The sequence below is a fragment of the Marmota marmota genome, unplaced genomic scaffold (genome assembly GCF_001458135.2).
Source record: "Marmota marmota marmota unplaced genomic scaffold, marMar, whole genome shotgun sequence".
Classification (NCBI taxonomy): Eukaryota; Metazoa; Chordata; class Mammalia; order Rodentia; family Sciuridae; genus Marmota; species Marmota marmota.
Window position 1 is genome coordinate 11093121 of NW_025999905.1, and position 25831 is coordinate 11118951.

The following is a 25831-nucleotide window of genomic DNA, read 5'->3' on the forward strand; positions in this document are numbered from 1 at the left end:
GATTTGTTAACAAGATCAGAAGAATCACCATTACTGAGAATTAGAGCAGAATTAAATCTTTCATAATCATTAAACTCTCGGTGCCATTATTTTGTAAATATGGAGACTGTTCTTCAAAGTGATTCCATGACTTTCCTAAAATTAGCATAAGATTAGCAGCCTGAAAATCTTGTATTTTAGTTCAGAGCTCCACCTTTGTGTACTTTGTATTTATACTTTTCAGTGAACATTGGTCTCCAGTTTTATCATAGATTCATTGATGACTTACCTGGTAACCTAGTACTTGCAATAGTACAAGGTTATGAGAAATGAAGTGCTTTAGTTGCTTTTTTGTCACTGACCAAAATGATGGGTCAAGAACAATTAGAGCAGGAACTTTATTTTGGCTCATGGCTTCATAAGTCTCAGTCTACAGCTGGCCAACTTCAAAGCTCTGGTTTGCAGTGTGGCAGAACATCATGGTAGAAGGGCATGGTGGAGGAAAGCATCTCAGAACTTGGCCACCAGGAAGCAGAGAGAGTGCTCCGCTCACCAGGACAAAATATAATCCCCAACACATGCCCCTAGTGACCCACCTGCTCCAACCACACCCTACCTGCTTTTAGTTATCACCTAGTTAATCCATACCAGTGGATTAACTCACTGGTTAGGCTATAACTCTCACAACCAAATCATTTGACCACTGAACGTTCTTTGTCTCACACATGTAATTTTGGGGGAGCACTACATATCCAAACTAAAATAAAGTGTAGAAAAAACAAGTTTGAACATGGTGGTCTTTCTTTGTGCAAAAAAAAAAAAAAAAAAAAAAAAATCCACACCAGAAAGTCCAAAAAAAAGTGTGCGGAGACACATATCTAAGGAACAAAGATAGCTTGATATTTCTTTTCTGGTAAAGTGAAGAATCTGTAATGTGCACGATACTTTTAAGTCAAGATTTTCATATATTGAGAATATTTTTGTGTGTACTGGGTGGAAGATGGAGGAGGACAGCATAGTATAAAGGAAGAGATTTGTGAATTAATCTGTCCTGGGAAAGAATTAAAGCTCCTCTGATCCTGAGCAATGTGACCTTTGAAAAAATTATCTAACATGAAGATTAAATGAAAACAAATTATAAATGTTAAAAATCCCTATCACACAGTCTTTGACATATATTAGGTGTTCAGTAATGCTAGTGTCTCCTCCCTGTAGTTTTTATAACATAATTTGACCATCAATCATCAGTTATTTGTGGTGTGTTTGTCAGAGTCCCTGCACTTGTCACTCCAGAGAACAAGGAAAGAATGCCATCCCACATCACTAGCTTTGTGAATATAATGTGCTAAAGTAGTGCTTAGTGACATTTTGTGAAACTCATTGCAACTCTATTTACTAAACTAATTGATGGTTATAGCATTTCCAAGTTGGGTAGGATAATAATGACATTGTATTCTAGAGTAATTAGGCACTTGCAATGAAATTATCAATTCAAGGACAAGTTTCAGGTTTGAGAGATGTGAGGAATACTGAAGAAAAAGCCAAGATATATTTCCATTGCTTACCTCCTAAAGGTCCCTAATTCATCTTCTCATTTCTATTCCATCTTGATTTACTACCTGGACTTTTGCCAGGATGTAAAATTGGTCTTTCTGCCACTATCCTCATCACTTTTTGATCCATCTTCCATGATCTTTCCAGAGAAATCTTCTTAAAACATTAATCTGATTATGTACCTCTTCTACTTATAAGTACAAGGTTGAAGTCCAAGATCATCGGCATGTTGTTCAAGATTGTGTTAGTTTGCCTTTGCCTACAATAGCAGTCATTCATTACATGCCAGACTCAGTTTCTGTGTTTCACTTGCACTTCCAATAAAGCACAGAGACCTAGTTTCTATATCTCTGCATGTAGTATTTCCTCTTCTAGGGTTACCCACACACCACCACCTCTCCCTATTTTAGTTTGATCAGCTTCTGTTTGCCTTTCAAATACTTGACAAAGTGCTATTTTTTTCCCTAGTAAACTTTCCCTTATTTTGCTATCACTGTAAGCATATGTTGCGTTTATTCCCTCCCAAGGATAATATGGAATTTTTACACACAGATGTGCCATTGTTAACTAGTAGGATTAACTCAACCAGAATGGATTTCTTAGGATTAGGAGCCTCTTTGTGACATCAACATCTAGCATAGTCTCAGCTTCCAAAAAATATTAGTTTGTGGATTCATTGACATAACTATTGTTTGATTCAAATTAAAACATTTGTGACTTTCAGACTTTGGACATAGCAGATGATCACAGTAAGTAAAGTAGTGTGGACACTTATGTCAGAGAGTGTTTTTGGCATGCAGAATGCACAGGGAGACTGAGTCTTTTTCCCTAATGTGACATTCATTCCTTTGTGAAACAGTAAAGTAAAGAAGTCCAATCACAAAGTATTTGAGCTGGAAAATATTTGAAGCAATCCCCATCTTGGAAGAAGCAGAAATAAAGTCCTAGCAGGCCTATGAGCATGATAGGGATGTCCAGAGGCAGAGGTGGGTCCAGAGCCCAGTTAGCTTACTTTCTAGTCCAGTATTCATCTATCTTCTTTTTGCACTCAAGCAAGACTTTATTTTTTTTTTTATTTGAAATAAGCAAATCCTCAGCATGCCAAGTTTCCATCTAATTGGTCAAGTTGTAAAGATAGTTCTAACCTGATGAGTCATGTCAGCATCTAGGGAGATTTTCCGGCTTTGATTTGAGACTCAACATTTCACACACATACACTAAAAAAAAAAAAAAAAAAAAGCTTAGGGGCTGCAAGAAGGAGGGCTTTGCCTCTCCTCTTTTATATTTAGCCCACTAGCATGTTCTCATGAAATGACTATTTTCCTCTTATTCTCCTTCTCTGCCTTGTCTCACAAAAAGAAATATCAATATGACACATGGAAGGATTCCAACATCAGCCAGTGCATATATTAAAGTTCTCAGTCAATTATTGTTCTAGTACACACCCTGAGGTTGAGAAAGAGAGAACATCCAGGACTAACAAGCCCAATTGTTCTGGCAAAGTTGTCATTTGATTCATGCTGGCATTGCCAGGCTTTGCTTTTTTCTTTAATACTCTAACTTCATTTTTAAAAAGTTAATGGTTCAAGTAGTAATTTTTAACATTACTATTTCATTCATTTTTTTCCAGGAAACTTCTACCTCCAGGTCTCTCAAGGGTTTCCCAGGGGGAATGGTGCCTAGAGTTTGCTTACTTAGTTGTACAGACAGCTGTCAGTCTTTTAGTGAGTTCATTAGATCATGGATTATCCCTCACTGTATTACTTTTAGAGCAAGAGAGATTTAAACTTGGGAATATGAGTTCATCACAACTTAACATTCATATATAAAAAAAAAAACCCACTTAATCATAAGAGTTAAGGAACCAAATTACAACTGTGTATAACAGGGGGATTTTTAACAACTGTTCTGAGTTGGATCTATTCGAGTGTTCTTATTACTATTGCTCTAACCAAAATTCCTATAAAGTATGATGGATGTTTTTTCTAGGCAAGTACTGGAAGTCGGTAAGGATGGTTGCTGTGCCAAGGGGTTGTGCTCTGCCTGGCACTCAGTTGCAAGAAGAGACAGAGACCGTTTCTGCTCTGGCCTCCCTGACGGTGGATGTGGAACAGCCCTTTGCTCAGGAAGACAGCAGGTATGAATCCAGTGTGGGGAATCATGTGGGTCAGTAACATCCAGGCTCATCTCTGATGTTCATGAACCTTGCTCCTGGTTTTCCTTCACCTGTCTCCCCCACTTCCTCCACCTGTTTTCTCCAAAACCACAGATGCCAGAGCACATGCTTTGGGTTATAGAAAATTCAATTGTTTTGTTCTTCATGGGAAACACAGACCTGGAGCATGTGGTTGCAGTTCACAGAGAACTAGAGAGAATGAGATAGTCGGTGAGAAAAATCACTCCTGGTTGGGTAATTTAGTGCAGATCATTATGGAAAGAGCTGCTTGTGGCCTTAATTCTTTCCCTAGTTATTTCTATTTTTCCAGATGTTCTTTTTCTTCCTCTCATCAGTTTGAAATTCCTCATATAACAAAGGAAAGAGGAGAGCAGAAGCTGGAGGTAATGTGAGGCAGTGGCTAGCCAAAACTGCATTCGCACTTTGTCCATTGTGATTGTTCTTGAGGTCCAGCAACATGATGATTGTGGAAGTTGTCTGCAAATGAGACAGAGCGTGTGTAGACTGAGTGTGGACTTGAGTCTTACTTTACTTACATTATAGGAAGGAATTGGTCTCTGTTCAACTTCATATGAACATAGCTTTCTGGGGAAAAAACTAAAGGTCAATCTAAGATTGGGCTCCCTTGTTGTCTTATTAAGGAATCTTTGTCAGTTTGTGCCTTTTTGGGTCCATCATTGTATTCTATGGACAGTGCTACATTCAGGATTTCTTTAAAGTCTACCACGACCAAAATCACCACAAATGTACATTGACATTGGTACTTTCTATGGCTGACTTCAAGGTCTTATTTCCTCAATGAGAAATTGAATCAGGAAAGGCTTTGCTAAAGTTCTGCCAGTTTATACTCTCAAATTGCTTCTGAGAAGAAAATCAGATTCCCTCCATCAATAACATCACCATTAATTACACAGATCCTGCTACTAGTGCATAAGTTGGCTATTTTCCCAAGAATGCACAAATTTGAACAATTCTAGCTTTCTTGCTTTTACTGGATACTCAGAGTTTAATGGATTTAACATCTTGTTTTGGCCAAGAGCAAAAGATAAACTGAATAAGAGATTTCAATTTTATGCAGGTATTTTCTCTTATTCTGAGCACTAAGGAGCAGATTATCAGTAGAGAAAAAAAGTGTATATTGTTTGAATTAGAAGTCATTTTCTTATGATTTTTGAAGCACAGGGAAATTTGTTTTCTTTTATGTCTTTGATAATATGAACGAACCCCCTGCTGTTTCCAGCTAAGAAGTGAACCAAGTTCATAATCCAAAGGTGTTGCAATTATTCCCAAGGCCAAAAACAGTTAGTTGTCTGTCATCTGAGGGCTATAAAACCGAGGAAACTAACATCTGTTACTGTTGAATATAAAAGGAGCATAGCTATTCTCTAGAATTCATTTAATATAGAAAAACGAGGCTAAATTCCAACCTCAGTGAAATGAATTGTCCGTAATTTTGTCCATTAAATTGCAGAGCTTAGAATAATTAGCAATAATAATTGATTTTATGAGCCTCAAGTAATACAAAAAAAAAAATCTCAGCACATTGGCAAGAATTGGCTTCATAAGCACACTTGTTTATCCTCAGGTGAATAGTGTGTTGACTCCTGATAATCTACAGGACTTAACCTCAGTTTCAATCCAGAGTGATTTTTAAGCTTCATCTGATGGCAGAGAGCAAATGGAAATGTTAATGTCCTGCTGTGCAGGAAAGCAGAGTTGAAGTTTGTTGTCTGCTTTCATACTCATTTATCAGTTTTGAACAGATTATATCTAAAGTGATTGATTTTTCTTGTGGGAAGAAAAATGATTTTGCTTGAAGTATTTTCTGTGGCTTTGAACTCCTTTTCTTAACAGAGGAAAAGAAAAAATTCTTCTAGAACTGGCTCTTGTATTTCAGTTGAACCATGAATGCATTTCGAGAGAGAGAAAGAGGGGGTGGGGGTCCTTGAGAGTCACAGAGCTCTTAGTTTTTTCAGAGGAAGCTATCAAAATTGTTCCCCTATTCAATAGGCAAAGATGATTTTCAAAATAAGATAAAGAGGTGGAAATGTTCCTGGCTTTTGTTATAAATGCAATATTATGAACATGCAGGAAATTGAAAAATTAGAAAAATCAGAGACCTAAATGGATGGAAAAGAGTGAAGGCAAGGTTCTTTTTATAGGAAATTCTTGCCAGTTATTTTGGAGGATATATTGGTGTTTGGAGTGAGATGACTCATTTCATACTAAGATTTTGGGTAAAGCAGCACTTTTCCTGGCCAACTCATATCTGACTCATTTACCACTAGTGAATAAGGGATAAAATGCTCCTGGCTAAGAACCATTGTAAGTATTTTCTGTTCATTTTTCTTGGATGGGGGAGGGTGACAACACCGTGCAAAAAGTCATTTCAGTTTTATACCTACACTGATGGACCTTGAAGAACAAATTATTAGGAAAGGGCTGGTATGTGGGAATTCGTTTTGTGGATGTTTAACTGATACACAGTTTTCAAACACAATTTTAGGGTGGCAAAGAATTTGAATGGGGAAAAGTCATTGATGGTTCAGGAAGAGAAAAAAAAAAAAAGCAAGACCATCCCTGAGCAGGTCCCAGATATATTTTTAAAGATTTAAATAGATAGGCCTGTTTATATGTAGCATATTGTTTAGAAGCAAAAACTGTAATATTAGAGTTTTTTTCTTGTTTACTAAGAAAGTGTACTTTTGAAAGATTTGTAGTCGACATTTGTTAGATAGCCGTTTCAAAACACTTCTATTGGAAGGGTTAGTAATGTACTCAGATTTATTCTTGGATACCAGTTCAGGCTGTGATGAAAATCAAGAAAAGTTCTCTCTGGCAATCAAAACTTTAGGGTGATCGACTATCAAGTTTTTAGGAGCACATTTATACTCTAAAATTCCTAACTGTCTCTTTTTTTTTTTTTAATGCAAAGCAAAAACTGAAAGTTAGATTTTCAAATGTCAGTATGACCTGTTGATTATAGTGTAAATCATGTTAGAGTTTTTAAATGGAGTCTGGAATGATTCTTTATTTAATCACTTAACGTTCCATTTTTGGCAACTTTTCTCATGAAAGAGATGGTTTCAAGTCATTATATAATACAGAACCATGAGAAAATGTATGAGTCCAAGTCTTGGTATTTTGTTTTTTTTCAGTAACTATCTTGTTCATACTTTTAAAAGTATAACAATAAACTGAAAAATCCTATGTATCATTTGCCTGAGCTTTGAATGGCTTGTCAGTACCTCTGAGAATATTAATGACTCCATTTTCCTCAATCCAGTGATTTACATAGAAATACAAACCATTAGTAAGTACAAATTCATGTCTAATATACTTAGAAACATGAATTTGTCCAAATATCCTATTCATTGGGATTATATCTCTAAGGCTTCCAGAAGTTAATATTGCACAAATTATGCAGGTTTCTGATTTTTCTCTATGCCATTATTTTGAGCACATGTTTACTTAAGTAGGCAAACATTCTAAAATAAATTTCATTTTTAATTTTCTCTTAGTGTTAATAAAGCCTTAGTTGAAAAGTTGAGATTTAGAAGCTCCTGGTGAAAGAAAGAGCAATCCGTGCTCTCTTGTCTTTCCTCCTCTTCCCAGAGCCATGATTTTATCTGTTTTCAGTGCCTAATATAGTCTTTGGGTATGTATGAAATTGGACTTGGTATATCAGGGAATAAATTCAATGCCCTATTGTGTATTTTAGCCATTCCATTCTAAATTCCTTGTAAAACAGCATTTATTTTGAAAAAATCAAATAGAGCCATAAGTAAAATGAGATGCTGATAAGTTTAGCTTCCCATCTCGTCTTTGCTCTGTCCCTGTATTCCCATCCTTTTGCCACTGCAGAGGAAGACTGGAGCTCAACTCTAGAGTCAGCTTGCCTAGGCCTTCTGCATTTAATAATTATGTACTCAAGGGCAAGTTACTTAATGTCTCTAAATTTTATTTTCTGTTTTTAAAATTAGAGAAAATTTTCACAGGGCTATGAAGATAAAATGAGAACACATTATAAGAACTTAACACTTGACACAAGGAATTCCTCAGTAAAGGCTGATTTTTATTATTATTTCTATCATTTTACTTTTTCCTCAATTTGCTGTTTTTTTCTTTCCCCGATACACTATTCATGATATAGAGATCTATAATATAAGAACAGAGGTAGCATCTTTAGGTTTAACTTGGTTAAATCAGCAATGTAGTCACTAAAAATAAGAGATCGATAAATAAGGACTAAGTAATAAATTGATTAAATTAACTACTCTATGGTGAGCTGATCTAACTCAAAGACTTTTATAATGTATAATACATTGTAGATAATAAACATATTTATTGAATGAGTAAAAGCATCCATCAGAAGACAAAACATTGTTAACATTGTAACAGCATTTCGTAATGCTACATGAGCTCTACTTATCTCAATGTTTACTATCTTTACAGGAAAACATGTTGTTATATTTTTGTGAGATTTTTCAAAACGTGTAATTTACTTTTTTGTGTAGTACAAATTGACAATGTCCATTTTCAGAATATGTTAGCTAACTAGCATCCATACCATTCTAATGTCATATAGGTGGTTTGCCTGAGAAAAGATACTAAGAGGGGCAGGTATTGCACAAAATATCTGTTTGAGTGGAAAAAGGATTGCATTCAAGGGCAGAGAAGGAATGGAAGTGATACTAGTTGATTACAGGACCATCCTCCAACATGCAGCATGAGGAGAACATGTGAGAACACTGAGTTCATTCACTTTCAGACATACTCTGATTCTTTCTGTGTCAAAGTGCTAAGAGCAAGTTCACAAAGCTACTTCGCAGTTTTCAAAACATTCATCTACTTGGAGATTGTAATAATTCTCTACTGCTGCTGCAAAAAAAAATTACTAAAAATGTAATAACTTAACACAAAAGTTCTGTAGGTTGGAAGTTTGACACAGGTCTCGCTGGCTAAGTGGGGTAGTGGTGGACTGCAGTCCTTGCTGAAGTTTCTAGGGGAGACTTTGTTCCTTCACCTTTTCCAGCTTAAGGGGCTGCCTGCATCACTTGGCTCCTGACCTCCTTCCTCTATCCTCAAAGCTAGTAACTTCCATCTCTCTGACATTTCTTCTGTCATCATATCTATCTCTGACTGGTGAGAAAAGGTTTCTGATTTTAAGGGCTTCTGTGATTAGACTGGACTCATCAGGGAAAAATAGGATCATTTCCTGACCTCAAGGTCCATAACCTCGACCACATCTACCAAGTCAGTTTTGCCATGCAAGATAGCATATTCACAGGTTCCAAAGATTAAGACATGGATATGAGAGTTTTATTCCTACAACAGAATCAAGTATGAAAAACAGGAAGAACATATGTTACTTGACAAACAGATATAAGTTATTTGATCAGATATAGTATACATTTCTTGATAAGATTGAGATAATATCCTTCACGATGAAAGAAGACTTAACTTAGACTAAGGACCAGGGAACTAATCACTGAATCAGTGACAATTGAGACAAGGTGAAAGGATATGTAGGATTTTGACAGGCATCCAAAGAAAGAGATGATAACTTGAGCACACAATCAATTTTGTTTGTATCTCTCAGTCCAAACTACCTTGATCTTTCATTTAAACACTTACTGTACTTTTCTTACTAGTTCCCATATACATATGTGTCCTTTCTATTCTAGTTTCTATAACCAGGAAGCTAGAGAGAGAGAGAGAGAGAGAGAGAGAAATGGTAAAGCAAATCTGGTTGTGCTTCTGTTTGAAACTCTCCCATGCCCTTCCATTTCTATAAGCATAAAGACTGTCATCTTAACAGGATTCATAAGCTCTGTGTGCTTACCCTCATGTGTATTTCAGGTCTCATCCATAACATTTCTCCTCTCTGTTTTGTGGTCTATGTTCCAACCACAACGACTTTTTTTTTATAAACTGAGGCACATAGAATAATATGCACAGACCCTAAGACTGTTACCTACACCACATGTAAACACCTCCCAAAGCAAGAAGGAGAACATTTTCACCACCTAAGAACGTTCACTTGTACCTCTTCCCAGTTCCCAGCAGTAACTACCTTTTAACACCATGCTGTTTTGCCTGTTCTTTAATTTCATTTAAATGAAATTATGCACTTCATACTGATTTTTAATCTGGCTTCCTTTACTCCACTAAGCATAATATTTTTGACATCCATTAATTTCACTGACAGTTAGTAGTTTATTCATTTGCAGTGCTGTTCATTATGCCAGTGCATTAACATATCCTAATTTGTTTATCCACTTATCTGCAAGTGGGTGTTTGGCTTGTTTCCAATTTGGGGCTATTATGGATAAATCTGCTATGGATTATTTTTCATCATTGTGGTATAAAACACATAAATCTTACCACTTAAAAAGAGTTATTTTTAAGTGTGCAGTTTGGTGGTGTTAATGAGAGGCACACTGTCATGCAAGAGCTCTCTTGAATTTCATCTTGCAAAACTGAAATTCTGTGGCCATTGAACAACTGCTGTCCCTTTTCATTCACCTCAGCCCCTAGCAACTGCCTTGGGGCTTCTAAATACCTCATGTAAGCCAAAACATGGGTATTGGTCTTTTTGTGATTGGCTTCCTTCTTTTAGCCAAGCTTCCTCAAGGTTCATTTATGTTGTAGCATATGACAAGATTTCCTTCTTTTTAAGTCCAAATAATATTCTTGTATAAGTGTATGACACATTTTCTTTTTCCATACATCTGTCAATTAACATATTGTGAATAACACTGCAATAAGCACAAGTATACAAATATATCTTGAAAACTCTATTTTTAGCTCTTTTGGCTATATACTCAAAAGTTGGAATTTTGGCTCATATGGTAACTTTGTTTTTAATTTTGAGAATCCTAAATCTCTATAATTTTTTTATACAAACAGTGTGTGTGCACATGTGTGTGTGCACACGTGTGTGTGTATGTGTGTGTGTGTGTGTACATATGTAAACAGCATCTGTTTTCTTGGACATATAGGTAAGAGTGAATTACTACGTTATAAGGAAGTCATATGTTTTACCTCATAAGAAACTTTCAAACTGCTTTATAAAATGGATATACGTTTTTTTTATTCTCACTAGCAATGAATGACAGTTCTTCTAAATGTGGTATAATCAGTCTTTACTATTTCAGCCTTTCCTGTGGGGGTGAAGAAATGAGATCTCACTTCAGTTTTCTCCTAAAAACCATACTCTTTTCCATATTGAGGTTTTCTTGGAGCACACCTTCTGCTGTGCTTGGAATACATATCTTGTCCTTTTCCTTGTATCACCAACTCTATAATGAGCTCTTCATTCTTTTAACTTAGCTGTTAGATCTCAAACCAAACAGCACTGACTGATCAGGGAACATATTCACTGAACACTAACTGCAAAATTAAATTGGTCACTCTTTTTCATGCCTCCTCTATATCTTTGCATTATTCCATATGATATAAATGAAAATTATCTAATAAATATTTGATTGATATGTTTTCTTCTATAAGTTTCTTATAAATAAAAGCCCCTTTTGCTTACCATTATATCTCCAAAAACAGTATAAAATCCATTATGTGTACTTAAAAATTGTTTTTAGTAACAAAAGAGCAGAAATCCAGAGACATTTGAGAGAGTATGTAAGTACAGCCCTTAGGAAAGGTAATCTTGTTCTTTTCCAAGTTGGAAGGCTGGGAAGAAAAAGATGGGTACAGAAGGCTTGGGAGGATATTTAGTTATTACCAAAGGAACATGGGTTGCATCCTCTTTTTAGTAGTAAGATACCAAAACAGGAGACAGACAGCATTGGACTATGTATCTAAAAGACAACAGTATAGAATAGGAGCTAGCATAATACTAAAGAGATGGTCAAGAAATTCTTATGACAATTGTGATAAGAAAGCTAAATAATGATGGGAGAAAAAATGTAGAGAAAGGAAGCATATTGTAGGTAAATTTCTGAAGAATCATGCACAAATGGCAATTTATGAAAGGAGAGAAAGAAAGCCAAAGTATTATTCTTGAGCTGGGGTTATAGTTCAGTGGTAGAACACTTGCCTAGCACATGTAAGGCCCTTGGATGGATCCCTAGCACCACACAGGCAAAAAGAAGTAGCATATAGATGGTGATTGCCATTAGATGAGAGAGGAAAAGGAAGGCTTGCGTTAAGGTGAACATACATTGTAGAATTAAGAAGTGGAAAAATAAAGAAAATGAACTAATAAGGCAAGTTAGGTAGGACTGGATAATGGGAACTATTAGAAAATTTATGACTACTCACCACAAAAACTTGCAGCCAACCATATGGTAATATTGTTATGTGTGTGAGTGTGTGTGTGTGTGTGTGTGTGTGTGTTGGCTCTCATTTTGTTTTTGATTCCTGCATGCCTTTGTGATTTGATCCTTATATACATATCCAGATCACACATTCAGGTGTGGAATTGTAGTTTAAACTAAGAATAATTTGGGAAATTCTATCCTTTGCTAAAATTCTTGTTCTATTCTTGATTTATATTACTTCTAAAGAGCTATAAAATCATCCCAACATATGTTTATGAACATTTCATAAAGTTTTTATGGAATGTCTACTAGGTATATAAAATGGTTAGAGCAGGGAGACAAAAAGAAAAGTGAAATGAGAGAAATGAGAGAAAGAACATAAAATATAATTCATAAAGCACATAAGGACAAAACAGTACAGTATAAAATGAGTTCATGAACACTGGAAAGAGCAAATTAAAGAAACCTGCAGGACAGACACATATCATAGCACATACTTATGAGAGTCCTTTGATTCTCTTTTTATTCTGCATTGTGTGGTTTGCTGGAAGACAAATCCTTTAAAGAGATGCCCAAACTCATTAGTAATCAAAGAAATGCAAATTTGAACAAGTTTTATTTTATGTACATTAGATGGTAAACAGAAGATAATAAGGTCAGTGTAGAGTCACTGGAGCTCCTGTACTAGGAAGTTCACTACAGCTCTGTTCATGATGGTACAGTGTTAGTCAAGCCCTGTGTCCATTTTTGGGAAAATGAATAGTTAAAATGTGAGCAGGGGTTCAATAAGAATAGAGATTTTTATCTGCTTTGTTCACTGCTGTCTTCCCAATGCCTGAAAGAGGTCCAGGGCACAAAGTGAACATTCTATGTCTATTTCAAGAGTCTATGGAAAGAGCTGGGGGCAATGGCACACACCTGTGATCCCAGCTATTCAGGGGGCTGAGGCAGGAAGATCACAAGTTTGAGGCTAGCCTTAGTAGTTTAGCAAGAACCCTGTCTCAAAATAGAATTAAAAGTGTTAGGGATGTAGACCAGAGGCAGAGCACTCCTGGGTTCAATCTGCAGTACTTCAGGTAAGCAAGAGAAATCAGTAGACCAGTAGTCTGGGTAGTGCTAGCATTGCAGTTGTGGGGCTGTGAAACCTTCCCAGATATAGGAAGATGAACTATGGCAGTATGCTAGATAACAATTTAACACCATTTAGTGTACAATAAAATATTTGACCCAGTAATCTTGCTCTTGGAAATGTATACCAAGATATTCTCATCTGGAGTCATTGTAGTTCATGTGCTAGGAGACTGACCACAGCTTTATTCATGATGGCTATAGTGTTAGAGTCAAGCCCTATGTCCATTACTGTGAGAATGAATAGTTAAAATATGAATGCAAACCACTGGGATGCCATGTAGTAGTTAGTAGCTACAGATTAAATAAATATGAATGATGCATCTAACAAATATAGTATTGAGTAAATTAAGAAACAGAAATGATGCATGTGTGTATAAAGATGAAATTTACATAAAGTAAAAAGATATGCCATAAAACAATAATATATAGCTTTAAAGAACACAAATAATTTATGCAACAAGCATCAGATTGCTTGTCTTTGAGGAGGAAAAATGAAATGCAGGGATTAAATTAAATAAACATAATAAGAGGAAATATGTCCTACCAAATAACAATCCTAGTATGGATTAACAAATATTTTTTTAAATCATAGAAAATTAAATATCAATTTAAGGGAAAATATAGGAATTTAATTTTATGCTTTATCTTTCTATCCTTATCTTTCCTTCCTGCTTTTACCTTTGTAAACTAACTTAATCTATGATTGCTGAACTGACTGGATCTTTCCCTTTATTGTAAAAATAATCTTTTGCTCTTCATTGATAGAGAACTGTCTGTGTTCCCTGTGAGGCAGGCTTGTAGTAGTAGAAGTTTTTGTCTTTCAATTAGTTAAACTCTTGTACTAAAATTTATCTTTGGTGGGTTTACTTTACAGCTATCTCTGAGCTTACTGTCTCTACCTCCCTGCTTGTAAGGGAACTTAAGTTCAAAGACGTAGAAATTGCATGTCTTCCCTTCCTCCATCCTTTTCCATGACTGTGTTTTTATTAATCAAGGTAAACTGAGCATAGCTCTATGGATGAGTAAAGTGGGAATCCCCCCCACACATTTCCAGAGCATTGCTTCTCACTTTCCCCGCCCCCAAAACAGCCATTAAAGAGACAGAGATCCTTCACTAACTCACTTTCCACGTGTTTCTTTAAAAACATGAAAACATAGGAAATATTTATGTAGAGACAAGTAGTAAGAAAAGATCATGCCTCTTGCACTGAGAGCTATGAATAAAAGACAGGAGATTCTACAAATTTTTGGAATGGGAGATACATGTAATGCAATTATTCTGTAATTGTTTAACATTGTATGATCCCCTAGCACGCTCTCTTTCATTAACTTATTGGATTCCCACACCCTTAAGGGCAAGTAAGGGGTTATTATTTCCATTTTGAAGAGAAAATAGATAATCTAGATAATCTAGAGACACTGACTCTTGCTCAAAGTTAAATTGTAGAAAGTGACAGAGCTGGAACTTGAAGATAGATCATCTACCCTTATATATGAGCTATTTTCCAACGTGCTATGTATAAATGCATCTAGCTGCAAGACATGAAAGAATTGGTCAGTTGTGTGGATGTGGATGTGATTCGGTAAAAGGTGTGCAACAGTAAATGGACTACCTTCAAGACAGAAGTTAGTAGGAAATCATTTTAAAGGTTAGGGACAAAGAAATATCTGATAGAAGGGTTTTCTACTTGCAAGTCTCTGTGATCCAACAGAAGAGGCTCAGTTTTCACCAGTGAGTGACAAAAATTGTAGACACCCTGCCCACACCCTCAAAAACAAGGTTGGACCTGTGAGGAATGCACAGATTCTGCACCAGAAAGAGAGATCCTTTACGTGGGTGACCCTTGGGATATTTCCTGCATCCCATTCTCTGTGGAATTCCAAGTCCTGTATGTGGGGGAAAAAATTATCTCACTGTGGCTTTGGTTAGATTTAGGACAATTCAGTTTGCATTAGAGTATTCAGTTTGAGTATTCTACAAGTTCTTTGTCCACATATTCTCAGATGTAAATAAATTTGTATATTTACACATAAATTTGTTTCAAAATTTAAATGTTAAATTTTTCTTCTTGGAGTGCTGATCAGTTTAGATAGAAAGGATTTTAATTAAGTATGACTCATTTAGCTAGCTTTAATCTTGGTATAAGTGTTTATGCCAAGTCTAAACACTTTCTCATAGCCTCTGTATCCTGAACATTCTTGGACAGGGTATAACTTCCTCAGAAATGACTTTTTTCTTTTTTTTCTTCTTTTTTCAGTACTCTTCACAGACTATTTTAGAACTTTTTTCTATTTGCTAACATTAAATGATGAATATCTTTTGTTTCTCATTCTTTAAAGGATGTGTTAAAATCTTTTTTATTACCACTCCATGGATAATATCTTACTTTCATTGTTTTAAATATATAATAAAAAATGCTCAGCTAAAATAGCAACTGCTTTATTTAAAGATGCATTGAAATCTTGGAACTTTTTCTTTATAAATCTAAAAAATAACATGGCTAACTAGTTCATTTGTCTTCATAAACAGCTGTGTTTCAAACATAGCATTTTTTCCTAATATGAAAGTGATTCATTATACAACATTGGCAAGAAGATAAACACTATGAAAAGAAAATGAAAACCGCGTACCTATTATCCCACCAGCTAGAAAGAACCAACGTACAAATAGTGAGTTCCCCTCTGGTAGGACAGGCATGACACTGTGTGTCATGTATCTGTGTGTCACTCTACTCGATTTAATGCAAATTGTAGATGATGAAGAGATGAATCCACACATCAAATAACTAATGTCTCATAACGTTTGTTATTTACATCCTTCTTTATTTATTATTATTTTTTTAGCCTTCACTAATACCGTAAGGAACATCTTTTCCCTCTGATTTATGCCTGAAACCACAGCTTCACAGAAGTGTAGTTACAACATTAGTAATTGCAACATTTGCAAATTACAGAGCTCAGACTCAAACTCAGTTCTCCCGGCATCTCAAATCCCAGTAATCCAACTTCCCCCCACAATCCAACTACCTCATGTATTTGGATTCCTGCTACAATTTGTTCTTTTGACTAAATTAAAAATCATTCTAAAAGTTTGCCTTTAAACACCCTCAAAGTGTTACTAAATTAAGGCTAAATCTGAAGTATAAATTTTCAAGCAATTAGTTTTGGTTTTGCCCGAGCAGAACACCCCACAGATGATGCCGAATAAAAACTATTTACACACTACCATAGTGCATTTCTTATAAAATGTTGGTTCTGTAGCAGCGATTTGCTAATCAAATTCAGAATTTGATTTGAAATGCCTCCGGCAGGCAGCCAACCCAGTTATGAAAGAACAGAAGCAAAAACCAGAGCCCTGGTGAGTCTCCTTCGGAAGCTAGCTAGGTCCTTAGCTCTCATTAGCAAACTGGTTCCATAGGAAATCACTGCAATTGCTCCTAAAATAAAATATTGTAGTTAATTTTTGCAATAAATTATTGGACTGTACTAGACACAAAACATGTACATTTTGGAATCTAGAGTTATAAAATATCCTGACATGTTTTAATATAAACAGGAACATTTCCAATGATTGCTTGGATCCAAAATGTTTTTCCACTTGACATTTGTTTATACTTCCTAGGAAAGAAACTCTATTTATGGATAACTGAATAACACAAATAAACATCAGAGAGAGCTGAAAAATCAGCTTTGATTATGCATGAAAATCTACAATGTCATTGTGTACTCTTATGCCGTATTCTGATTGCCTGTTTATTTTTACAGAACTGCTGGTGAGCCCATGGAAGAGGAGCCAGCCTTGTGAAGTGCCAAGTCTCCCCCAATATTTCCTGTGTGTGACATCATTTTGTATGCCCCCACCCCAGCACCCTCAGACATGTCTTGTCTGCTGCCTGGGTGGCACAGATTCGATAGAACATAAACACTGGGCACAAAATTCTGAACAGCAGCTTCACTTGTTCTTTGGATGGACTTGAAAGGGCATTAAAGATTCCTGAAACGTAACTGCTGTGATTCTAAAGTTACAGTAAACCACGATTGGAAGAAACTGCTTCCAGCGCGCTTTTATTACGCTGGGTGACCCACTCCCAGACAAAGTATGAACTAGAAACATCCATTACCATATTAGATATTGTTAATTTCAGAAGCTGTAACAGCCAGTGAAATTTAGGGCAAAAACCTGAAACATACTCATTCCTAACATTCTGATCAGTTTTTTTATTGGGTAAATTTTGTCAGTCTTAAATTGTTTCCAGGATTTGCTTTCAGTCTTGAATGGGTAGCAATTCCAGACAGATCGCCGTGGTTCTTCTTCTTTTTTTTTTTTAGTTTTGTTTTTGTGTTTTGCCTTCGTTTTAACACATGGTTCAACTCTTCCTAGCAAGAGTTCAAGATGGAGGACCTGGGGTGAGGCTTTTCTCAGTGGAATCAACCATGCTGTATCTCAAAGTCCACATGCCAAAGGAAACTCACATATGTATGTAATGGTGCAATATTTTATGTCTTTTTTTTTTTTTTTTTGAGGAAAATTACCCTACTTCCCTAGCATCCCTCTCCTGGTTCTCAGGCAGGGACGATTTGCAATTTTGTAGAGGATGAGGTCTCCCTCCCCGCATACCTTCCTTGTCTTGATGACAGTGGTTCTAAAGGTGTGTTCCCTTGAAGATTTGCAGTCTTTGAAAAAAAGCACATGACTTTTCAAAGATGGTCTTAATTTGTTCCAAAGCTATCAAGAATTTATTCTCTCACCTTTCCTTTTCTGCCCTCCATTGCTTCATCTTCTTCTTTTTTTTCCCCCTTACCTTTTATCCTTCCTTCTTTTAGAAATACTGGCAATTACTCATAATCTCCCCTATTCCTCAGGGGCTTTGAGTTTTTCCATTTATTTTGTTTACTTTTCAGATTAACACTGTTGCATTATCTGATTGTGTTCTTTTAGCTTTGAGACTGTTGAAGCAAGATGGCTTAAACAATGTCACTGAATGTTCTAGATTTGGAAATGTGTTAATGAAGGCACTGTTAATGAAGGAACTGAGTTAACCTAGAAGCTGTGCCTTCGTGTGAAAACAAACACAAAATTTAACCTTTGCACATGTTGCCTTAGTTGCAAAGGTTTAAAACAAAGGACACTTATTTCTGAGATTCAAAGAAATTTACTAAATATAAATAAGCAGGTTATCCCTACCTCTGAAAATTCTATTTCAATGTGTAACTCAAACACCTAAGGACACCAAGGTAGAATACCTCGCATATTTAATACCTGACAATACTTTCAAAAGAGTTGATGTTTCTTTTTACATATTTTCCTAACTCAACGGATATATTAAAGCCATAAGTGAAGATTGTCATGCTTTTATTCAGAAATCTGAAAGAAACCTTAATTAAAACAAGGTTTTAGGAAAGGCCATGATATGAAAGATATGGAACAATATGGTTTTAGTTAGAGAGGACTCTAACCTGTAAATCAAAGATGAAAGATTTCACTCAAGTAGAATTATATAACTCTCTTTTGTTATACAGTCAGACCATATTTTCATGCATTTGGTTTTTTTAGGATTACCATTTTAATTTTAAAGACTTTTATTACATATACAAAAATGGCTCAATACTTGGTTTAACATCTTAGAAATTTGAGCTACCCTTTGAAATAGGAAATCTGAAATGGAATGTAACTTAGTATTAGGTAGAAATGACTTTCATTGCATAAGGGTTAGGTCAGTCAACTCATAAGAGCAATGAATTTCTTGTAAATTTCATTTTCTTGATATTTTCAGAGAAATTTATCCCAATTATATTTGCTAGCTCTTATTAATGTGTAGTAATTTCTTGAAGAAATTTACTTAAAGAAAACCAAACAGGGAAGCCAAAGGCTTAAAAAAGAAACCTTTTCCCTTAAAAAAGAAAACAAACAAACAAAACCACCATTTATATCACATTTTAATTAGAAACATAATTGTGAAGCTTTAAAAGCAACTTTGTAATTATAAATCCCCCGTTATTACCTTGCAGTCCTCCCAAATATTTTTTTTTTAGATGTTGAAATAGAAATTTAAACAGTGTAGCACATTCATACTAATTTACTGATGTTTCTTTCCTCCAACAAGATAGCCACGTACTTCTGCTGAGCCACCAATTTGATAAAGACAACTCACTAGGACATGGCCATGGTCGATGAGATTTAAAACATGACACGTTGAGTTAATCACACATCCTTCCAGGTGACACTGTGCCCAGTTGGTTGCAGTTAGAATCATTAGGATACCAGGATAAACTGTGGAGAAGATTAATCACAGCTGAATGCAGTTGTAAGAACAGAGCGCCAGTGCTTTTTGATTATACTATTACAAGATGGACCATAGCCCTGAGGGACAGAATGGAGCCTTTTGAGAATATCAACCTTTTTGTTTGAAATAGACCAGCAGTTTTTGAACAGGCACTTCACTTGCTCTAGTTTTCTTCACTTACACATTTAATTTTTATCATTCACAATGGCTCCCAATGACAGGGTGGTAGAAGAGTGGCGCCCTGAGCATTACCAATTATCCTGGTCCATATTTTAAATGATAATCACATTCTTTCAAGCCTTATGATCTCTCATACATAGTAAATAAAAAGAATAATTTAGGGGAAATTTACTAGTAAACAATGCTATGAGTTTAATGAGATTTCATAATAGATACAGAAAGAAAACAAGAAAATTAATTTTCTCAATCATATAGCATAATTTGGAGTGGTATGTTAAACTGATAAATAGTTTTATTCAAGTAGTGGGCAAACTGAATCTCTATTGAAAACAGGAGTTATCATTTAGTAAATGAGAATATGTAAAATGAAATATTTTAAAATATTTTAACAGATTTACATATTGATAATGGAGACAGAAGTCAGCTTTTGGAGAAAACATATTTATTTTAAAAACAAACTTCTACAATTTGCATTTCCTATTTCCTAGGAACATAATTTTGCCTTTGGTTTGGAATATAACCCTATGGGATACGCTCAGGCATCACTGACAACATGGTAGCCTTGGAAAACAGTGCTTCTTCTCCCACAAAGACTTCAGAAAACACAGGACTAGTGTCTCCTGATAGTTCAGTCCTGTTTTATTTCTGGAGATCAATCAAAAAGCCTTGTGGATTTTCTGGGTTTCTTTATAGACTCCATATGAAAGTAAAATAGAAGGATCATGTGGAAAGTCTCTCGGGCGAAAATTCCTCTTTAATAAGCAAATATATGCTTATATGCCCAGCATTTATGTTTAGGACAATTTATTTAAATATTTTTTACTATTTATCTTCTGAAAATTTACTCTCAATTTTTCTCACTGGAGATAAGTATTGCAATCTAACAGCCCCAGAAGAAACAAAGCAGATTTTCTGTGTTAAAAGAGATTTATTCTGAGCTTGACATAACCATTCTGTCAGAGTTTGACATTGTCATTCCTAGTGGTATCTATCTTTACATACTTTTCCCGCTTTAGGAATGAATTCACTTGCCTGCTGAGACAATAAGAATTGGGTGGGGATAAGTAGGGAACAACACATCTGTTAGACCATTTCCATAAAGGGAACATTTTCACCTCCAAAAGAAATGAAAACCAGAAGACCTATCCTAAGAGGTGAAGGCATTTTATTGTTGTCTTCAAAACTGATCTTCTTCATGGTCATGATCACCATCAAATTTCTTGTGTTCCCAAAGGACACAATTATATTTGGTCTTCAGTATTTTGTACTACTTACTTCCTTTTAATAGAAGTATTATTAATTATTTTATCACCTTAATCAACACCATCACTAAAATATATATAAGTGCCTATTTACAGTTTCTATTTTGGGGCATATTTATATTGAAAATCATAGACCTGGCCTCCTAACCAGAACAGCTTGCTTTGATCCATCACATGTTGCATGAAGCAGAGCATGATTTTCACATGGCCAGAGGACAACCACTTCAATGAACACAGTATACACACACAACACCGTAGAACTCGGTTTCCCCAAACCAACTGCAGTTCATTTTTCCTATGATATTCGTGGCTGGTTTTATATAATGCATTAAGCAACAACTAAGTCAGTTATCAATATGTTGGAAATAGTTAGGTTAAACAAACATTAGACTATTGATCTGGAGCTGCTTGGAGTTGATCCCTGTGACAAAGTATTAGAGTTATAACAATTTTTCAAAGCATCTTAATTCTCAAACTGGAACAGTTAACAAATACACAGTGAATTCACTCTACAGTGCCAATCTTTTTAACCAATACTTTCCTTTCTTCCTTTCTCTGTTCTCCTGCTTTCCTGCCAGTTCCAAATTGCCGTGTCTAAACAATCAGAATAATTTCTGAAATCTCTACTTTGTGTTTTCTAAGCAGAAACATCCTTGACAGCTTCTTTTCCAAGACTCCACAGGACATGCTTTCCTTCATGCCATTATATGTAAAAACTAAAGCTAGTCATCTTTATCATTCTTTTTTATCTCTTCCTTTTCCAGAACCACTTAACTTTTTTTTTTTCAAAATAAGATAAATAAAATTACTGTGTTTGGGTCTGTAGTTTGGGACTTGGCACTTTATTTTATTAATTCAGAATTTGCTTTTTGCTTCAAAGATAGTTTTCTACCATTCTTACTACTATCCAATTATGTTGTGCTGTTATTACATCCAAGTTGTACATACAATTTCCTTGCCCTTTGGAAGATGTCTTTGTGAGACAAACCCACATGCATAAACTTCCACCTGAAGAAAAACATGGCAAAAGAAGCAGTTTTAAATCCGTATATCTTGGAAGTAAAAGAATGCCAGATTCTTCAATGAAGATAGGAGTTCCTTTATTTTCTTGTTTGGGCCTTAGGCAAGTTACAACATCCAATAGAATAAGGAGAGGCAAATGTTTTCTGAGACACTGTGGTCATATCCTTTAGCCTTCATTGTGATGCCCGATCTTGAAGATGGCATTTTGTAATAATTGATAGAATGATTGCAGCAATATCTGCCTATTGGTCTTATTAACTTAAAATTGAATAGAAATGGAATTAAAAAAAAACTCTAAAAATTCTTATTCTATAATCTGAGGAGTTGACTGCAGATAAAAATCTTCATCTGCTTTTCCTAAATTGTGAGATTCTCAAACTCTTTCTGGATCGTTGATGTCAGAATCTATCCACAGGACAGCTAGGTTATAGGAAATTGCCTTTTCAGTAGTTTCTGGGGAAAACCAGCATACTGTAAAACATAAATAGCCATTTTGTAGGTTAGAGATTTGACAGTTTATGTCATTAGAAAGCAAATATCCTGATATTTTGAAATCAGGTGGGCAGGTCAGGCAGGAAACCAATATTTATTACTTTTGTGATTAAACACTCTAGACCAGGCTTACTGATCTGTGTGCCAATAATCTGGAGTTTCTGGATTAGTGTAAAATTAAAGTGTCTTTTCTATTGTGGTCTGATATCTGTCTTTGTAATAAGATCAGTTTGTTGTCCTCTGTATGCCAGTGGTTTTGCCCTTAATTTTTTTTTTTTTTTTTTTTGGCTAGCATTCACCAAGATCTGACATTCAGAGATGCTGAGAAAAATATATGTTGCCAAACTTCTTTTCTTAAAATTGTGCTGCCAGTGGTGTTTTCCCAGATGTGCAAAATAATTATCTAATTAAGGATTAATACCTAATAACAATACCATTGTTGAACATGCTCATGGAATGTTCACCTTCTTTCTGATTCTTTTTTTTTGTATTTGAAAACACAGTTGTGTGTTCCAAATTATTGATGTTGTTAATGTCACGATTCTTCTTCTTCTTCAAAAAATGAAATAAGCCCTATTGTCTTGTGTTTTCTACTGAATTAGATTTTCCTCTAGTCCTATGTGAATAAAAGCTATTTGAAATAAAACTGTTCTTATTTTCCTACATCCTAGATGATTACCATTAGATTCTGCATACCAGATATTTGAAAAATATATGTTGAATAAATAAAATATTAATTATGACTTATCTTGACATATACTGTTCCACTTTCTAAAAATGAAAAGATTGACTTGCAAATAAATCTTCCTTATAATGAAATGAGAGCTCACAAAAAAAGAAAGAAAATTGAAAGAGAGTTGCTGGTTTGAATGTAGTTTGCTGGTCAAGATAAAGAATAATAAGATTTAACATAGATTAAGCACCAACCATGTGCCTGTTATTCTATTAAACACTGACCAGAATTCTACTTCACCACACTTGAACTCTATACCATGTGTGTTAATACTTGCAAATTCCAATGAGGATACCGTGCATCAAATAAGTTTAACTCACTCATCTATTGCAGACTGTGAAGAGACAGGATTTGATCTTCATCTATGTCTATCTAGCTTTAAAGTCTGTCCTCTTTCCAAATGGCATAAATTATATGTCAAAGATGGCATACTAAAGATATTTTAACCAAAAACTACAATTAACCTTTAGAATAGACTGTATGCTCAATCTCTGCTAACCTTAACATTTTATTGAATTACCATCTTAAATGGGTCTAGTAATTGTGGCTAGGTTTGTACAGTAAGTACAAGTTACAAAACAATTCTTTCTTTCCTGATTTCAACATCTTTTTAAAATCTAGCCAGTAACTCTAAGATGTCTTTGAAACACATACTCCAAAAACTCTTGAAATTTATTCCAAAACCAATACATAGTTTTGTATTTTATAACCCCCTGCAATGTTTAACATTTTAAAGCATAATTGTTTCCAATGGACAATGGTTTGGGTTCCTTTTAGGAAAAGATAGTAATATTTTGTCTAACAGAAAGTAAACCTGAGATGGAGTGAGTGAGTAGAGTCTGTTTCAATGGTAAACACCTTTGGTTTAATCAGATTTGTCAAATGGCAAATGTTACTTCATGGTTCTTTGTTTATTTTAAGTTTCCATGGTGAAAAGAAAGCAACTTCAACAGCAGAGTATAAGTAGAAAAATAAGAATGAATGTCAAACTGTTCCTTTTAAAAGAGTAGATTATAATTGAAAATAGAAGTCTAATGAATTTCTATCATTAACTTAACACTTTCATGGTGCTTTACAATTATTGAACTCACAGTCCTTACAAATATTGGAATTACTCCTGGGCTTTCCAATATCAATGGGTTGTGCTCATTCTTACAGCCCTCCAGGTTGACCGTCAATGGATCATTCCTAACACATCTTAATAAGTACTTTGGAAAAGATTTATCTAGTCTTTTAAACGTTATAACAATCGGGAAGCAAGATTCAAGATAAGAGGTGAATAAATTTCCTTTTAATATTTAAAAATTGGAGAAATTAAGAGAATAGAAAAGATTGCATTTACCTCACATTAAGTTAAATTTGAAGTTCTTAGTGGATCTAGAAAAGACACTGTGAACTCCATGTCAAAGGTTTACACAGTACATTTAAAATATGATATAATTCCCTGTGCATTTTTTCCAATGTTGATTTGTTTCCAAAACAATAAGATTTAAAAATTAGTACATAATAAATAAAATCAACTTAATGATACAATAAAATTATTATTTTAATAACAATTTAATTATATACTTATGAAGATTTATTCTTAACTGAATGTAGACATATGTGGATATAAAATCCACATAAAAGAGGTAATTTCCTTTAAGAATGTATTTTAGTGCATTATTTTACTTTTTTTCTCCTTTGCTAAATGTATTTTGTTTCAGTTGTTCTACTTATTATAAAAATAAAAATATTAATAATTATTTAACACTTTTCTTTTGCTCTAATTTATATCTTACCATAATCCTCTGAGAGGAGTAATATAATACATAAAAAAAATTGAAACTTTATGTCAGAACAAGGCTCATCTTCTTTTTAAATTCTTTTAAAAATCTTTTAGATGACATAAAAATTATATATACTTATGGGAAATGAAGTGATGATTCAATGCATGGATACATTGTACAATATTCAAATCAGAGTAAGCATATCTACTTTATCATAAATTTATTATTTCTTTGTGATGAAAACATTTAAAATCCTTCCCTTTAGCTTCTATGTATTTTGAAATATACAGTACATTATTGTTACCAGTAGTTGCCCTACTATGCAAAAGAACATGAAATATCTTTTTTTTTTCCAAGTATAACTTACTATCCATTGACCACCTTTTTACCAAATCTCCCTTTCCCTGCTGTCCTAGCATTCTATTTTCAACTTTTGTGGTGTCAACTTTATTCGGTTCTACATACAAGTAAGATCATGTGGTATTTATTTTTCTGTGTTTGGTTTATTTCATTTAACATAATGTTTTCCATTGCAGTCCATGTTGTTGCAAATGATAGGGTTTTATCCTTTTTTTTTTAAGCTTAACAGCATCCCATTGTGTATAAGTACCACATTTTTTAATCCATTCATCAGTTCATGGAAACCTAGTTTGTTTACATTTCTTGGATATTTGTTTTATTTCATTTTATTTTTGGTACTAGGGATTGAACTCAGGGGCACTTGACCACTGAGCCACATCCCCAGCCCTATTTTGTATTTTATTTAGAGACAGGGTCTCACTGAGTTGCTTAGTGCCTCACTTTTGCTGAGGCTGGCTTTGAATTCTCGATCTTTCTGCTTCAGGCTTTCAAGCCATTGGAATTTCAGGTGTGTGCCACCACTGCTGGTTCTTGGTTATTTTGACTAGTGTTGCATTAAACATAAGCATGCAGGTGCTTTTTTTTTTTTTTTTTTTTTTTTTTTTT

The 25831-nt window shown here is 34.7% G+C and overlaps 1 protein-coding gene across 19 annotated transcripts in view; it reads left to right on the top strand.

The window, feature by feature from the left end:
- Positions 1–23009, top strand: part of Hdac9 (histone deacetylase 9) — an 863294-nt gene extending 840285 nt beyond the window's left edge. For all 19 annotated transcript variants that reach the window (XM_048799672.1, XM_048799670.1, XM_048799674.1 and 16 more), the window contains 2 exons: positions 3523–3670; positions 16888–23009. In XM_048799672.1, the coding sequence (XP_048655629.1) occupies positions 3523–3670; positions 16888–16927 (188 nt within the window). In that variant the 3' untranslated portion in view covers positions 16928–23009. The remainder of the gene's footprint in view (positions 1–3522; positions 3671–16887) is intronic.
- Positions 23010–25831: the final 2822 nt, after the last annotated feature.